The 17461-nt window shown below is 56.0% G+C and overlaps 1 protein-coding gene across 1 annotated transcript; it reads right to left on the bottom strand.

The window, feature by feature from the left end:
* Window positions 1-6994: 6994 nt before the first annotated feature.
* On the bottom strand, window positions 6995-11662 carry PLA2G2F (phospholipase A2 group IIF). Its single transcript, XM_004592409.2, has 5 exons — window positions 11565-11662; window positions 10896-10948; window positions 8638-8782; window positions 7774-7883; window positions 6995-7206 (listed from the first exon to the last, which is right to left on the bottom strand). Exons 1-5 carry the CDS (start codon window positions 11660-11662, stop codon window positions 6995-6997), a joined length of 618 nt encoding a protein of 205 aa, XP_004592466.2.
* Window positions 11663-17461: the final 5799 nt, after the last annotated feature.

The raw sequence follows: 17461 nt of genomic DNA, 5'->3' as shown, positions 1-17461 counted from the left end.
GCCTGGAGATGACAAGAACCTGCTCCGGAGGAGGGAGAGGGACCACAAATGTCTACGTGAAGTAGTCTTGGGAAGATAAGAACCAAGCTACAACTGCATCATTGCACATGTGAGGAAACAGACAACAGCAGCGCCAGCCCACAGTGAGCCACAGACACGTGCAAGAACTCAGCTGGCACCAGAACAACCGCCCCGCTGAGCCCAGCCTGCAAACGGCCAGTGTGCCGAACTGTGAGCTAAATAAAGGCTGCTGGTTGAAGTTGCCAAGTTTTGGTGTGGTTTGATGTGTCACAGTAGCTAACTGGCATCGCTGGTCTGTACTCCTGTGCTCTCAGCGTGCTGCCAGACTTGGGGAGGCCATCAAAATGTGGTGTTCTGGTCCCGGTCCCTGTCCTGGTATGCATGGGAGGAGAGGTCAGACTCATGGAGCAGGGATGGAGAGCTATTTCCTCAGTCGCTCAACACGCATGACTGAGAAGCCGCTGTGGGCCAAGCAGCAGGGTTCCAGAAAAACGTATGAAATCAGGAGGTGTGAGGATCCTGGGGAGAAGAGGTCTGGCTTGAGGAGGGAGTCAGGTGAAGGCAAAAGGCACACGGTGAGCATGGCCACAGAGGGTCTGGGAGCCAGGGCTGCCAGCTCTGCCCACTCAATGTGCACAGTCATACATATGGCTCTGGCCTGCCGGTTCCCTTCCCCACCCATGCATGGATAGAAATCTCAGACACTGAGCCCAGAGTCTGTAGGCATGAAGGGCATTTCACCCACCTGTGAGAAGTGTGGTTGTGCAGGAGCAGGTGTGGAACCTGGGTGGCCAGGCTTGAGCCAGTGGGCACCTCTTTTCCTTGGTCCTGACTTCAGCAGCACTTGGCCTGGAACTGGGAAGTACTAACCAGCACAGTGGAGGGAGAGGGGAAGGCCTTCGGGGATGGGACATCTTTTCCCCTTCCTGGGCTCCATTCCTGGTTGGTGAGACAGGCCCCTGATGGAACCCTAGGCCCATAGAGAAATGGCTGTGACTTTCACTGGAGAAGTGGTGTGGTTGGCTGTCTGTTCACACCTCCCACCCCTTCAGTTTGGGATTAGGGTCCCTATAGCCTTATGTGAGTGATACTCAGAGGATGGAAACTGCAGTGCTCAGAGGGAGGGGCTTTGGGAAGTGGTTGGACTGGGTCCTTAAGAAGCCCCAAGGCAATTTCACAAGAAGAGAGCTAGTAGGAACATCGTTCCTAGAAGTCCAGACCCTGGGAGCTGCCTGTTTGTGAACTGTGAGCCTCTAAAACCATGAGCCTGAACCAACCAACCTCTCCCCTCGGCTTGCCTTAGGTGTTCCACTGGACTCCATGTAGAGGAGTCAAGATGCATCAGACCCCAGGAACTCCAGGGGCGTTGGGGGCTGAGGAAACAGACACCTACAGAGTAGGATGGGAATGCTGGGCTGGGGTTGGCTTCTGGAGCCCAGGCACCACCAACGAGGGTTGCCGAAGGCTTCCCAGAGGAGCGCTGGAGTCTGGTCCCTGGTCTGAGACCTGATGAGGGGCAGGACTTGGGCTGGCATCAGGGTCTGCACAAGAGATGCCAGTGGAGGAGTGGAGGAATGGAGGGGTGGAGGGGTGGAGGTCAGCTCGACACACACGAAGGCTCCTTTGCCGCCCACTTCTCCATCTTGGCCCCTCCAGACCAAACTCTTGAATATCAACTTCTGCTTAAAGCCCACATCCCACATCCAATCTGTTGTCTCTACCTTCAGAATATGCCTAGATTCTGTATTTATCAAGTACACCAGGCAAACGTTTCAACAGGAAAAAATAAAATAAAGCAAGAGAGTACACATCTTGAATCTGGCCATCTTACCATGTTCACTGCCATCTGCCGTCTCACCTGGTGCCTGCAGCTTTTCCTCATTCTCTCCACCCTTGACCCCTTCCACCTCTTCATAAGCACCTGGCCAAAGGGGTGACCAGCCCTGAACCCGTCCCTCCCCCTCCCCTCTGAGTCTGCATCCCCAAACACCACCGCATCAGGCCTTGGTTGTGGTCCCGTCCCCTCCTGCAGGTGCATGGCCTCCCTACTGACCTCTGGACCGGCTCCTCCCTTCTCTGCCCAAGGCACGGTTCTCTGCCTTGTGCTCCTGACCAATGGTCCTTGTCCTCCGCTGGAATCTCCACTCCTGAGGACAAGGGTCTCCTTCCCTTTCTTACAGCTGCTGTATCCATGAGTGGCTTGAGGACAAGAGAGCTGATAGCACATGAGGGAATTGGCAAGGAGGCAGGAGGAGTAGGCCCTGCCCAAGGTGGAGGGTGATGTTCTGAGCGGGCAAAGGATGCTGAGGGCAACAAAGTTGGGTCACGGAGAAGCCAGACTGCCCTTGGTCTGGTTGCAGAACAGGTGGGCAAGGTTCCAAGAGACCTGTCACTCTCCACTTTGAGGATGGTTTTGATCCAGGGTTCCAGCCTCTTTGTGAACAGGCCGCAGAAAACAAGCAACCATGCAGACAGCATGACGCTGGTCCCCTCTGTCACATGGCGCTTGGTGGACCAAGTGCCCTCTTCCGAGGGATGGACTCCGAGTGTGGGTAGATCGCTCGGTAGCGCTTCTTTGTGTCTGGCTGAAGCTGCCAGATAGTGGGAGTGAGTGGGGCGGTGTAGGCTGTCCATCAAGGGTGGTTCTGGGGCTCTGCACCAACTTGACGCAGGCTCTCCGTCTCTGGGCTGGCAGTGCCTGTGTGAGCTGAGGGGGCAGACTCACTTGCACTCCAGCCCCTCTGTGGGCTGTTTGAGGCTGGGAGAGGCACTACAGATGCTGGGGAGCAGGGCCTGTGGCCACACGGTGTGACAGGGGCCCAGCAGAGTCTGGGTGCATGACTTGTGTCCAGGCAGGTGCTGTGAAATACCAAACTTACCGAGGCTCAGCTCTGGGCGGTGAGACAGCTTGCTTCAGGTCTTCCAGCAAACATGAGAGCTGCAGGCACCAGAGCTGGGGACTGTGACCAAGGCTCTAATGTCCCTTGGCTTGTCCCTTTCAGACACCCAGTACCTGGGGACTGTTCTAAGGGGTCCAGGACTGCCGTAAGAAGGGGCCCAAGAGAGATGTTGAGTGTGAGGCAGGGATGGAGCTCCAGCACAGACCTGGCCTCGCGAAGGCAGCCAGAGGTCAGCGTCACACAAGCTCCTCATCTCTCTGTGCCTCAGTTTCCCCAGCTTTGCCTATACCTGCCTCCCGGCCCAGATTTGTTCCAGTCTGCTGTGTTGCTGTGACCACTAGCGGAGTCTTCGGATTGACTCGTCCCTGTGTCGCTGATGGACGGCCAGCTGGGGCACAGGGGGTTGTGGCGGAAGCCAGATCTGACCTGGTTTCCTGCTCCCTGGCCAGAAGCTCTCTGAGGAGTCAGGAGGTGGTCCTGCAGGGACTGGCTTCCCTGGGTGGCAGCGTCCTCATGTGGGATGCTAAGTTCATGGGGTTTGGAGAGTCAAAGAGATGACACAGAGCGGCTCCCCATACAATGCTCACCCCACAGTGCTCCATAAACATCTGCGACCTGACACCTGCTCCTCTCCCACCCCGGGCAGGCTGGGTGATGAGTGCATCCAGGCCTCCACCCATGGGTGCCTTGCTTGTCACGGTTGGCAACCTTAGCCTCATGTCAGGACCCCCCAGCTCTGTGGCGCTCCCTGCTGGAGAGGAAAACGCTGTTGTCTGCACCCCTGGCCCAGACCTGGCTCAGGAAGTGGCTCCTGCTGGGGTCAGGACCACAGGGCGAGGCTCCCCACTGTGACCTTGGGGGGGCAGTTTGGTGGTGACACCCACTTTCTTTCTGCCTCCTCTTTCCTCCCCTCCATGCTTCCTGCTCCCCCTCACGCCCACGTAACCACACAGAGGGAGCAGGTTTCCCTCCCGGTCACAGTCTGGCTGCTGCCAGATTTCCAATTTGGGGAGCGCGTCACCAGCAGCCCACTCCCACCACAGCCCCTCCTTCTGGCTGTTGCACGTGCGAGCCAGGGGCCCGGCAGGGGCCATCTCATCCCCAACTTCCTCCAATCCTCAAACCCTCCAATGTACCCCCTCAATCTTTGCTCCATGACAAGGAGGGGCAGAAACTGGGGCGTGATGGGACTTGCCTAAGACCACGTGACCTGTGAGTGGCTGAGCCAGGTGCCATAGTCTGTAAGGTGGCTTCACAGGCTGCTGCCTGTGGGAGGAAGTGTTGTTGGCAACCATGGTGGAGATGACCCTGGCCACTTGCTTCCTAGGCCTTGTCCTCCAGGAAGTGTGGAGCAAAGCACCTGTGCTGTCCCACAGTGGCCACCAGGTGTCGCCCACGCTCAAGACAACAGCCAGCCCTTCCAGTGGGGTGAGGAACAGGGGAGAGGGGGTCACCAGAGACAGAGAGGAACCAAGGTGTGGCCAAAGCAGAGCCAGGACAGTGCCTTCCTCAGGCTTCAGCATGCAAGACCTCCTGGATTCAAACTCAAGGGAAGAAAAGCAGCAAGCAGCCCATCCCCCACAAACACGTGTCTTCTGCTTCTTCACTCCGAAGGGCACGCGGGGGTGGGGGGGCCTCCAGGTCTAAGCTTCACCTTCCCAGCTCCCCCAGCCCCATCGGGGGCACCTCTGGGCACAGACAGGGCCCCATCCTCAGTGCCTCCTGCACACCCATGCGCGGGTACCACTCTTGAAGGGCTGAATTAGCAGACCTCTCATCACAGACCACACCCAGTGCAGAATCACAGAGTGGGTCCTCCCCAGGGACTTGTAAAGTCTTATTTTCTTTCTTAATTTATTTAAAAAGGAAGAGAGAGAGAGAGAGAGAGATCTTCAATCTACTTCATGTCCCAGATGCCCAGGGCTGAGCCAGGGTGAAGCCAGGAGCCTGGAACTCCATCCGGGTCTCCCATGTGGGCAGCGGGGAATTGGAGGGATCATCTGTGGCCTCTCATGTGGCAGGTGGGTGGGAAGCTGGCCCAGAAGCAGGGGCGTCCAGCACTTGAGCCGGCTACTCCGAAGCAGGACAGGTTCTAACCACTATGCCCGACGGCCACTCTGTCTCCGCTTCCTACCCTGGTTGGCAGGAACGTTGCCTGCCATGACAGGGAAAGCAGAGCTGCTCACCCCAGGATAAGTGGTCCTCCCCCAAGGGCCATCCTTCCCCAGCGCCTCCAGAAAAAGATCCATGGTTTGGGATTTCCATGTTTTGGAAATAGCTACTTGGCTACTCTGCCAATAGCAGAGAAGGGGGCTGGGGCCTGGGACTCTGCTGCTGCTGGCTTCCTTCTCACGGCATATAGTTTTCCTGTCTCCCCCTCCTTGTACAGTGTTTACTTAGATCACAATGGTGCTGCTACCTCACCCTCCCTGTCCCCTTTGTGTCCCTGCCACCCAGTTCACAAAGTCCTCCCACCCCTTCTCAGTGACTGTCACAAGCCCATGACCCTTCAGCCCTAAGGTGGTCACCCATTTCATACATGGGACAACTGAGGCTCAGTGTGTCTTCCCAAGCAAAGCAGGAAGCACTGAGATAGGTGGCAGACTGGGATCTGGGTCACTTGGTCACTCATCCCGGTGCCCTGGCTGTCCAGGAGGGTTGTGGACAAGCTGACGACCCTCTTTGGGCCTCGATTGCTCTACCACAAAAGGAGCAAGGCTGTTACAGAGCTGGAGAGCACTGGCCCAGCACCCACAGCCTTACGCCACCTTTCCACCTGGCCCGAGCAGGGCCAGAGCTGGGAGCCAAAGGGAGCCAGGCTGAGCCAGCTGCCGGGTATAGGTGAGCCTGCTTTCACCAGCGCAAGAGACCCGGGGGTGTGGCTGTGCCACCCCTGAGCCTGGATGATTCCCTGGGGTGAGGGGGCAGGTAGGACCCCTCAGCAACGGAAGCTCACCCCAAGTGCTGGTCTGGATTTTGACAGGCAGGTGTCTGGGCACAGGGAGGAGCACGGCAGGAATGGCTCCAGGCCCTGCAGGAGGCTCTGGGCACCACAGGCCAGCCCCACCTTGGCTGGAGGGTTCAGATGGGGGGAAACTGCGGAGGGTGGGGACATGGGTGGGGTCGGGGGCTCCTGGGAGCCCCAACTGGGGAGATGCAGGACCTGGCAGATTAGGCCAGGCACACTGGTGATCACCACGGCCTCACGCCGGGCCAGCAGGAGGTGGGTGGCCCCGGACCCCCCCTCTCTTAGTGATGCCTGATCATTGGTCAGTACCTAGGGCTGCTATTGTTCTAGAAGCTGCCCTGGGGATGTCCCGGGCTGGTTCTGCAGCTTTCTCACGGAGAAGGCTTCCCACCTGCACCTCCCCCCTCCCCAAGGACTGTGGCCTCTGGGGACACTACCAGGGCAGGCCAAGCCTCTGAGAGGGGGTGTGGTGTCAGTGGGTCCTTGGTGTTGCTGGGGGCGAGGCCGGAACTCCTGCTTGGGGGTCAGCAGGTGCAAGGGAGAGCCCTGTGGGGGTCGGAGGCTGTATCTGAGCAGGTGCCCTCCCTGGTCCCTGCGCACAGGGCAGTCTCTAGGCACACGGCTCCTCAGGGCCCAGGAGCCTGCTCAGAGACATTCTGGCTAGCAAGAGTGGTAACACATCCTGCTGGGTCTCGTGCCTTCCAGTGCCACCCAGATGAAGACCAGGCGAGGTCATCTGCTGTGCACGGAGCTACCCTGAGGGTCAGCTTGGACCCCCAGGACCCAGCCCTACACCCATGCTCTTCCTGCCTGGACTCCAGGTTTTGTACCTGAAATGGCAGTTGGGAGAAGGGCTGGCAGTAGAAGCCCCATCCCTTCTCTCAGGCTTTGCTTCCCGAAACCCCCAGGAGAGACCCCCGCACTGCTCCACACCTCCCACCATGCCCAGCAACAGAGGCAAGGATGCGGCCACCCCAGGTGCTGGACTCAGAGCCGCGGTCAGTGTCAGCGCCTGGGTCTCCCTGAATCCTAGACTTGCTCATTCCGTCTGCTCCCCGGCCAGCACCTCCGGCCCCCTCTCCTCTCCAGACAGACCTGACTGGGGCTAGAAAGAGGCTGGAGCCGGCAGGTAGCCTGGCCCGCAGGCCATCTCCTCAGGGGGTGGGTCATAGATGCTGCAGTTGGGCGTGGGGCCTTGGCAGTAGATGTTGAGGTAGCCACGGTACTGATCCCTGTAGGTCTGCTTCTGCAGGCACATAACCACGCTCCTGTCACACTCGCACGTCTGCTTGTCACACTCTGTCTCGTTGAGCTCACCTGTAGGGGGTGGCACAAGCTGTGGGTGAAGGAGTTGGGGACAGAGAGCAGCACACAGTCCCTGGGAGCCCACTGGCCTCTGCAGGGTACTTGGGCCAGAGGCCTCAGCACTGCCTCCCCTCCCTAGGTCCCCATCCCAGGCTGTTGTCAGGGCTGTCACAAGCCCTACAGGTGACCCTGTGCAGGCTGAGACTGGAGAAGCGGTTAGGAAAGGGGTGGGGTGTTACCCAGGAAACGGCACCCCTGCCCTGGAGCAGTCTTCCTGCTCTCTGCCCCAGCTGTGCGCCTCTGTCTCACGCTGAGAGGTGACGGGTCCCAGAGGGAGTCCCTGGTAAAGGACTAGGGGACAGGAACCCTGATACTAATTGCTAATTTGTAATTGTATGCTAACATTAACTCAATAGTAACAGTTGGTGTTTTGGTATGTGTGTGTGTGTCCCGTGCCACAGCTGGGACCTGCTAATACTTAAAGCAGCATTCAGTGAGCACTCTGTGTTCTAACAGGATGGCAGGGCTGCCAGTTCCTGCCCTGTCTGTGCCCTGCCAGCCTGCCGGGCAGGTACTCACTGCAGACGATCTCCGTGCCGTTCTCGATTGTGTAGTCATAATGGTCCACGTAGGGACGGCAGCCCTGGTCAAAGACCTTCTGGTAGCAGCAGTCATGGGCATGGCAGCACCTGGGGGCAGCAAAGGGGGGACGGGCAGGTGCAGTCCCCACTCATCACGTCCAAGCCCCTGACCACCCGGCCTTTAGATGGAGGCTGAGAGAATCACGAGTCTGAGGTCACACGGGTACTTGTCTGTGATCGCTCCTCTTCTCTCTGTCTCAGGGCTCCCGCCTTGTTGATTCAGAGTCCCGGATGTACCCCAGGGAGGGAGGAGTGGTCCAGCAAGCAACCAGGCTGGAGGGGAGCTTGGCTCACCACACTGGGATGTGCCTGATTCCAGGGAGGGGTGCAGGTCTGAGGGTTAGCAGGCCATGGGAGGATGGAGGACAGGAAGCAGGGCAGTATGGCCAGCCCCTTGCCTCTACAGGGGCCAAAGCAGTGAATCTACATGTGTCTAGCAGGCTCTCGGCGAGGCCAGACTCGCTGCTGGGAAGATAGGAGCTGACGTCCAGTCTGGTGGAGAAGGCATGCCTGCCCTCCAGAGCTCCCTGCCCCACTGGGGGCAGTCCTCACAGCCCTTGTCTCTATACAGAGGCAGCCGGTGACCGTCACTGCCCTGTGTGTCTGTGTCAGGTCAAAGGTCCTTTGCTGGGGAGGGGGTGGAGAGAGATGCTTCCACGACCAGGAGCCTGGAGATGGGCAACAGGAAGTGGCCGAGACGGGTGCAGAGGCCATGGCCACCGTTCAGTTCCTGGCTACTAACTCTTCCAGCAAGTCCCATTGTCCTCCTCATCCCACCCTGCGTCAGGTCCCAGGTACCTACCAGTCCACCTCATCCATGGGCTGCCCGCGGCCACCCAGCCCACAGTAGCAGCCATAGCCCACGAAGGACAGGATGGCATTTCTGCCTGTGATGCATTCCACCATGGCCTTGAGATTGAGCAGGCTGCCGTCGGCAGCGGACAGAACTGCGAGAGAACCAAGGGACATGTGAGCACCCAACCCATGGGTGACGGCTGCTATCCAGAGCCAGGCCTGAGTGTTGGGGGTGGAAAAGGGAGGCAGGAGAAGGGAGGGCAGCAGAACAAAGGAAGAGGACTCCTATGATGTGCCATTGGGGGATGGTCCTGGCAGCTTCATGTCAGATGCTGGGCTGAGCCTTGCCCTGCACAGACTCGTTGGATACCCACTGCATCTCTCTGAATGCTGCTGTCAGCCCATTTCATAGACAAGAAGACCGAAGCCCGGAGCACTCAGTAACTTGCTCAACATCAGGTTGCCCTCTGCCACGGGTTTATCCACACCTCCGGGGGAACTGCCCATGTGCCTGGCATGGTGGAAGGGACGTTGCAAATGCCAGTGCTGCTATGAACCACAGGGATTGAAGTCTGCGTTTTCCCTCTTGCTTCCTGGCCTCTGTCCTCACAAGGACTTGAGGTCCCCACCATGGTCCGGAGTTGGGGTGTCTCAGAATGAACCCAGAAAACATTCAGGGCTGTGGCCACTGCATGAAGCCTGGGTGTTTTAGGCCCATACCTGCTACAGGTTGGAAGACACACATATGCAGCACCTGCTAGCTCTGCCCACCCCAGGGACATGTACTCCTTTGTCCTCCCCTGGACTGGGTCCTCCTGGGCTTAGGGTTCACCGAGGCTCTGAGGTTGGCACCCACTGTCCATGTCAGGGTGGAACCACCACACCACACAGCACCAGCAGGAGTAGTCCCATTGAATGGATGCAAGTGATTAGGAACCCAGGACTTTGATGCCCTGAGCTGGGATGCTAACCAGGTCACGATGAAGTCCTGTCCAGCTGTGTCCAGGGTGGTATGCATGGCTCAGTGCCCTGCTCTGGCTCTCCCTGGCTCCCCTGCCTCTGCTCCAATGAGGAAATGTACCAGCAAAGGAAGGAAGCTGGGGGGTATTAGACACGGGAGGCTCCACAGAACGCCAAGGCTCCTCTGCCTTACTTCCTCACCACCCCACAGGCCTGTGTATGGAGACCCTTAGTCACACATATCTGGGCCAGTCATGAAGCCCTCCCGGGGTTCAGATTTCCCATCTGCAAAATGAGAATCACAGTCATGACCATGAGAGGGGGTCCGGCCAGGCCCAGGGTCCTGGGTTCCTCTGTCCCTCCACGCATGCCTGGTCTGTTCACGCACCCCACACATCCTTCCTCCACGCATCCCCCACACGCAACATACGGCTCCCCTTGGAGCTCACTGCTCTACTTGGTCCAGCCAAAGGTTCTGACTGTATCCAGTGGTGTGGGCAGAGCTCAGGCCATGGTTTTCTGAGGAGCAGATCATTTTGCCTGGATGCCCTTTGTTTCTTGTCCTTGTTGTGGGGTGTTTGTCAAGTTGGCATGAGAAGCCTGAGAAAACTTCTATGATGATGCCCACAGCTGAAGCACCTGCTGCCTGAACATGGCGGTGTGTGTTGGGGGGTTGGACTTGTGCCTCCATAGTCCTGTGGGGCAGTTGCACCAGATCCTTGGGACCAGCTCTGCAGAGAGTCCCCACCCTCCCACCACCTACCTGAAGCCTCATGTACTGTCTCCCTCTTAACATGCACCCCATCCATGGCCAGAACTGGGTGCACGCTCAGGATGACACACCAAGAGGCAAGGGTGGTATACACCTTCAGGTGCCAACCCTGACACACACACATCCCTGGGTGCTCACACCCACCCACACACAGACGCGTGCAGCTCCCTACACAAACTCATTAACCCCGTCGCAGACACATACACAGCAGCGCGCATGTTGTGTACACAAACACCAGCCAACACCAGCCGACACCAGCCGACACCAGCCGACAGGTTTACGATGTTTGCTCAGCCCTGCTGCCCTGCTCCTCAAGGCTCGTAAATGCCACGGGCCCCTGGCATGTTTACAGGCGGCCCAGGAATCAGCAGCCCTGGGGGTGAGGAGGATGGGCAAGTGGAGGCCTAGGCAGAGGATGGGACTAGCCCGTGGTGTCTAGGAGGGACAATGGGACAATCACACGCATCCGCCCAGGGTCATTGGAAAAAGACTGGCTGGCACAAAGGAAGAGTCTGTGCCAGGCCTGGACTCACCGCTGCTGGCCAGAATGCTGATGGCGAGGAACTTCTTCATGCCCATGCTGGTCCTGACAGAGGGGGAAGCCCAGAACCTCAGCCTGTCCCCTGCACCTGTGTGGTCCCGGCCCATGGCTCCACCCCGGCCTCTTTATAGGTGCCATCCACGCTGTCCCCTGATGCCCTGGTTGATGCCGCCCCAGCCCTGTGATTAGCACTCTGCACCTGCTCTGCTCCTCCTGCAGCGACACACCCCAGGCTGGCACAGCTAGGAGGCCCGAGCCTCCTTCCTTCCCACCCTACTTCCAAGACAGGGTGCCACTGTCTTGGATTGGAGTCTCTTCAATGTAACCCCCTCCCTTCATTCTATCTTCCACATGCCAGGGAACCCTGGGACAGAGAGTCACATGACACAGCCTGGAGCTGGGTCTTGAACCCAGAGCTCAGAAACCTGGGAGGTGGGCTGTCCTGCATCCCAAATGCTGAGTGACCATGGACAGATGGCTGAGCCTCTCTGGGCCTCAGGCGTCCTCCGAGAGCTAACTCCATGATCCCCAAGGCCCAACTGGAAACCAGAGAGGCTGTCTCGGCATATGTCTCGAATTAAGAGTGCTGCTTTCTAAACAAATAGATCCCAGGAGCCAATCTCCCCCCTACCTCCATCCTGTCCTATCCGCAGGCACCTACCTGGTGGCTCTCAGAGGCGAAGAGGTCGCAGGGCTTGGGTGTCTAGCCAGCACCTTCTTCCTGAACCCTTTGTGGTTGGCCTGTGCTCCATCTGCCATGCCCTGGATTCTGGGGGGCCAGCGACATAGGTCTCCAAAGGCGTGTGGGGTGCTCTGCAGGTTCTGGGAAGCAGGCCCCAGCTTCACGCTGCTGTGCACGCTGGCAGGGTAGTGCCCAGGCAATGGCCCTGGGCAGCAGGCAGGTGACACACATGTCCTAGAAAAAGAAGGCCCCGCCCCCGCCTTCCCACCACCACAGCCCTGCCCACAGCCGCCTGCAGAGTCCCCACCCCTACTGTGCTCTGGTCTGCTCCTCAGGGCAGGTGTCGGCCCCTCCTCCTGCAGCTGGAAAGAAATCCTCCACCTGAAAGAAGCTTCTGTGGGACGGAGCCCACTTCCAGCTGCAGCCGGTGTGGTCAAGGAGTGAGGTAGGGTGGGTGTGGGGTTAGAGGAGGCTGAGAGGAGATACCAGGAGGGAGAGGAGCTTCTGGCCCCACAGCCATCATGGGATTCTGGGTGCTCAGACCTCACACGGGAGCATGGGGAGGAAGTTAGACATGGAGGATGGGGTCTGGCTCCACCCACTGCACGAGCAGGGCTCTTGCCCGAGTCGGACAATACAGAGCACAGTGAAGTCCAAAGAGCATGGCCAACTGCAAGGAAGGTCCAGGGGAGGCTGTGTGGAGTTTGCTGAAGGAGCTCTCTGTCCAGGAGGCTGCTCGCTGGGAAGGTGCCCATGTCTAGGCATCTCCAGCCAGAAGCAGGCTGCATTCATGGGGAAAGTGGACTGGTGCCCATATCTGTGGGGCTGCCTGGGTTAACTGAGAGGCCCGGGTACCCACAGCCAGCAGGAAGTCTGCTTTTTTCCAGCTACTATTTGGAATGGAGAGCTTTCAGCTGCTGGGTGCGGACCTCCCTGTGTGGGGCTATGTGGCCCATGGTGCTAACTGGCTTCCTCCCACAATCCCCGAGCCCTGAGTTTCACAAGTGTTCCCACACATTGCCAGATGTGTCTGGAGGGAGGGCGGGCTCCATGGCGGCTGCTGGAGGGTCAGGTGGGCCCTGGAGTCAGTGGCATTTGCCTCTTGCCTAGGGCTAGTGGAGTGTGTGTGTAGGAGGGCTGGGGCAGGAGGGAGGGGAGAGGGCTGGATCTGCAGGATGTAGCCTGGGCACTTCAGCAGAGGCGTTGACAGATTGCCCCACCAGGGTTTCTGCTTGTGGAATGAACAGAGCACAGCCACGGGGAGCGATGAGGATGCCAGAGAGACTAGGGAGACCGTAGGTCACGTGGGCATGTGCAGGGGCTTGGGTAGAGGTCTGATGGGAAGAAGCAGCCTTTAGCACGGTGGTTAGGACAGCCAAGCTTCTCGCATCCCACATGGAGGTGTCCATGGTCCACTCCGGGCTCCAGCTTCCCACTGATGCAGACCCCAGGAGGTGGCAGAGATGGCTTAAGTGTTTGGCTTCCTGCCATCCTTGTGGGAGACCCAAAGTGTGATCCCAGTTCCCGGCTTTGGCGGTGAATGTCCTGGGTATTTGAAGAACAAAGCTGGCAGATGGGAGCTAGCTGCTCTGTCTCTCTGCCTCTCAAATAGAAAGATCTGATTGGGACACAGTAGGAGCCCGACTCTCAGCTTGAGGGGCATTGGATGGTGGAAGCAAGATAAGGGACAGGGCAAGAAGACAGCTCTTGGAAACTGACACGGCAGGTGCAAGCCCTCACCTGTTGACCTTTCTCTGCCCATCTCCCACACCTACTGACAAGGAGTGGAAGAGACCCTCCCCTGCCCCCACTGCCAGCGTTGTCAGCGTCTCTTCTGGCTTGCTGAGACTAAGGCAGCCGCTTTGGTTTAGTCTCCGCTCTTTGTTCTCCTAGAATCCAGGCCCCCTCCTTCTAGGAAGTTGTCGTGGAACACTGCAAACACCTGACTCGGGAAGGTGTTCATTTTCCCTTGCTCACACATTCCTTTGGGGAGACCTGTGTGTGCTTTGGCTTGTGGGGCCTGGCATTTCAGGCTGGCACCCCTAGAGGGCAGGGACCTCTATTTTTCCTAAAGGCCCAGGCTTCCCCTGGGGTGGAGGGCTGCAAATGGCTCATCAGACTGGAGTGATGGGAAGACAGAGGCTGGCCTCTGGCCATGCGTGTTGGCACAAAACTTGTTTTCTATTTTTGCTTCATGTGCCTCTTCATGATATCAATGCACTCCCAAAGAAGGAAGAGTCAAGAAGAAATGCCCCAACCAGTCCATATTCCAAAGATGCAGCTTCCTGCCTGCAGGACCTGGCAGCCACTTAGATGCATGCCAACAAGGCCAAGGTCGGAGCCAGCACTGTGGTGGTGTTGTGATTAAGCTGCCACCTGCAGTGCCGGCATCCCCATAGGAGTGTTGGTCCTAGTCCTGGCTGCTCCACTTCCCATCCACCTCCCTGCTAATGTGCTAAGGAAAGCAGCAGATGATGGTCCAAGTGTGCAGCCCTCTGCATCCTTGTGGGAGAAACAGATGAAGTTCCTGGCCTCAGCCTAGTCCAGCATTGGCTGTTGGAGCTAACAGAGAAATAAAACCAATGGATGGAGTATCTCTTTCTCTTTCCACTTCTGCCTCTCCCTCTCTGTAACTCTGTAAATCCTTTTAAAAAAGAAAAGAAAAAACAACAACAACAAATTAAAGGTCAAGGTCACAGCCAGGAACCCCTGGAGACTCTGAACAGCACTGTGGCTGATTTCTCTTCTTGAATTCCCACTGGTCGCCCTTCTTGGCCTGATCTTCAGAGAGCTTCAATCCTGGAGGGGGAGGACAGGGCTCTTCCCACTCACTGCCCTCTGTTTGCAAAGTAAAATGCGCTGCGTAATGGAGTTGATAGTAAACTGGTTGACCCAGTCATTCCACTTCTGAGGATGAACTGTTTCTGAAGACAACCTAGAAAGGACACTGGCTGGGGTATTTCCTTGATGCTATCTGCTCCCACCTGCAGACAGAAGCAACTGAAATTTGAGATTAGCGAAGGGAATTATTAACCCTCAAATCATAACCCTGTTTGCAAAAACATTTGATGTTACAGAAAAAGAACCCTGTCTATACAGGAAAATAGCAATGTAGCTATTGAAGGGTGTCAACGTGCAACCTGTAGATAGAATTATCTGGAAAGACAGACTGTTCACTATCTCTCTGCAATGGGATTGCTGGAAGTTTTCATTTTCTATTTGCAATTTTTGGTGTTAAAATGAATGCATTCTTGCAGTCAACAGCTAAGATAAGATGGTTGACTTCCTTGAAAGGTGCAAGCTCATTCTACTGAAGCGGCCCTGTACCTAGGGAAGAACGTAAATACGTGGTTAGACGCTTCCCAGCACAAACTGCAGGATCAGGTGGCCACCCCGGTGAACTTGGTCAGACACTGCAGGGAAAAGCAGTCAGTGGCATTAGCTGGCTAGCGCTGCAGTGACAGATACCATCAGCTGGGAGCGGCAGTGGCAAACACGCATTTCTTACAGTCCTGGGCTACGGTGGTGGGGCTAGAGGCTCAAGGCCAGGGTGCTGGAGGGTTGGTTCTATTCTAAGGCCTCCTTCCTGGGCCCATGGGTGCCATCTGGCTGCATCCTTGCGCTCTTTCCTAGGTGCTGGACATCTCTTGTGTCCCCCTGAACATCCGGGCATGTCCTGTCAGCACACTCGCTGTATCAGAGCAGAGTCCACCTCGCTGTACCTCAACCTCTTCAGAGGCATGGTCTCCAAATGCCTGCTGAAGAACCAGCATGTGGTGCTTACCAACTGTGAGGGTGGGAGGGATGCAATTTAGCCCCAAGCAGCAATACTATACAAAGTTCTTTGAAAATTTTAAGTCCATGGAATACTTCCCAACTTGTTCTATTCTATGAAGTCATTAGTATTAGGAAACAAAAATAAAGGCATTATATGCAAAACTATACATAGATATTCTTCATGGACATGGATATAAATATTCCTTTCTAAAAAAAAAGATTATTCATTCATTTGAGAGGGAGAGAGAGAGATACTCATTTATTTGGTTCACGCCTCCAAGTGACCACAACAGCCAGGGTTGGACCAGGCTGAAGCCAGCACTTGGTCTCCCATGCACGTTATCAGGAAGTTGGATCCAAAGCAGAGAAGCAGAACTGGCATTGCAACATAAAGAATAAAGCCACTACCTGTAACATCAGCATCCCATCTGGGCAACTGGTTTGTGTCTGGCTGCTCCGCTTCCAGTCCAGCTTCCTGCTAATGGCCTTGAAAAGCCAGTAGAATATGCTCAAATGCCTGCCACCTGCCAGGAGACTGTGATGGAGTTCCTGGCTCTTGTCTTCAGCCTGGTCTAGGTCCAGCTATTATGGCCTTCTGGAGAGTGAATCAGCAGGTAGACAGTCTCTTCCTGTCTCTCCATAACTCTGACTTTCAAATAAACAAACCAATAAATAGATAAATAGCTATTTAAAAGGAAGAAGAATGAGAAGCAATGGAGCAGCTGGGACTTGAACTAGGGCCACCACATCGGGTGCTGGTTAAAAGCAGCAGCTGAACCTCATGCAGCACAACCATGCTTCCCCCATTTTCTTTCCTAATAATTATTATCTCACTGCTTCAACTGATTTTTTTAGTAACTGCAGAGTGAGACTGATCAACTATTCACTTACTTTATAAAATATTATTTACTTATTTGAAACAGAAACAGAGAAAGATCTTCCATTCATGGCCTGGTGCGATAGTGTAGTGGTTAAGGTCCCTCGCTTTGAACGTGCCCCGGGATCCCATATGGGCCCCGGTTCTAATCCCGGCAGCTCCACGTCCCATCCAACTCCCTGCTTGTGGCCTGGAAAAGCAGTCGAGGATGGCTCAAAGCCTTGGTTCTCTGCACCCATGTGGGAGACCTGGAAGAGCTCCTGGCTCCTGGCTTCAGATTGGCTCAGAACTGGCCGTTGCGGTCACTTGGGAAGTGAACCATCGGATGGAAGATCTTCCTTTCTGTCTCTCCTCCTCTCTGTATATCTGCCTTTCTGATAAAAATAAATAAATCTTTAAAAACAAGCAAAAAAAGAGAGAAAAAAAATCTTCCATCCATTGGTTCACTTCCCAAAGTCCACAAAGGCCAGCACTGGGCCAGGCCTAGAGCAGGATCCATGAACTCTGTCCAGACCTCTCACATGGTGAGCAGGAGCCCGAGTGCTTAGGTCATCCTCTGCTGCCTTCTGGGGACATCGACAGAACGCTGGGTCGCAAGCAGAGCAGCCGGGACTTGAACCTACACTCTGCGATGTGAAGGGGGGACATGCAAAGGATAATTCAGTTTTCTGTGCCTCAACATTCACTCCAAACTTCTTCACAAAGCGCTGGCAAGCAGAATCTGGTTGCATAAAGGAGAAGATATGCAGTAACAAAGTGGTGCTTACTCTCAGGAATACAAGACTGTTTTTACATCAAAAATTAGTCAATGGGCCCAGCACGGAAGCCTAGCAAATGAAGTCCTCACTTTATATGCCCCGGGATCCCATATGGGCGCCGGTTCTAATCCCGGCAGCTCCACTTCCCATCCAGCTCCCTGCTTGTGGCCTGGGAAAGCACTCAAGGATGGCCCAAAGCCTTGGGACCCTGCACCTGCGTGGGAGACCCAGAAAAGGCTCTGGGTTCCTGGCTTTGGATTGGCTCAGCTCTAGCCATTGCAGCCGCTTGGGGAGTGAACCATTGGACGGAAGATCTTCCTCTCTGTCGCTCCTCCTCTGTGTATAGCTGCCTTTCCAATATAAATAAATAAATAAATAAATAAATAAATAAATAAATAAATAAATTTATTTTAAAAATGAGTCAATGCAATGCATCATCCTAATAAAGAACACCATGAAATCCC

The sequence above is a fragment of the Ochotona princeps genome, chromosome 2 (assembly GCF_030435755.1).
Source record: "Ochotona princeps isolate mOchPri1 chromosome 2, mOchPri1.hap1, whole genome shotgun sequence".
In the NCBI taxonomy this organism is placed as follows: Eukaryota; Metazoa; Chordata; class Mammalia; order Lagomorpha; family Ochotonidae; genus Ochotona; species Ochotona princeps.
This window is presented reverse-complemented; position numbering and strand designations above follow the sequence as displayed.

Excerpts from the sequence above, each read along its gene's own strand:
- PLA2G2F (XM_004592409.2), bottom strand. The coding sequence starts at position 11,662 with ATGGCAGATGGAGCACAGGCCAACCACAAAGGGTTCAGGAAGAAGGTG. Across the intron at positions 8,783-10,895 it reads CAGCATTCTGGCCAGCAGCG|TTCTGTCCGCTGCCGACGGC; the intron begins GTGAGTCCAGGC and ends GTTCTCTCGCAG. Across the intron at positions 7,207-7,773 it reads CGGCACGGAGATCGTCTGCA|GTGAGCTCAACGAGACAGAG; the intron begins GTGAGTACCTGC and ends CACCCCCTACAG.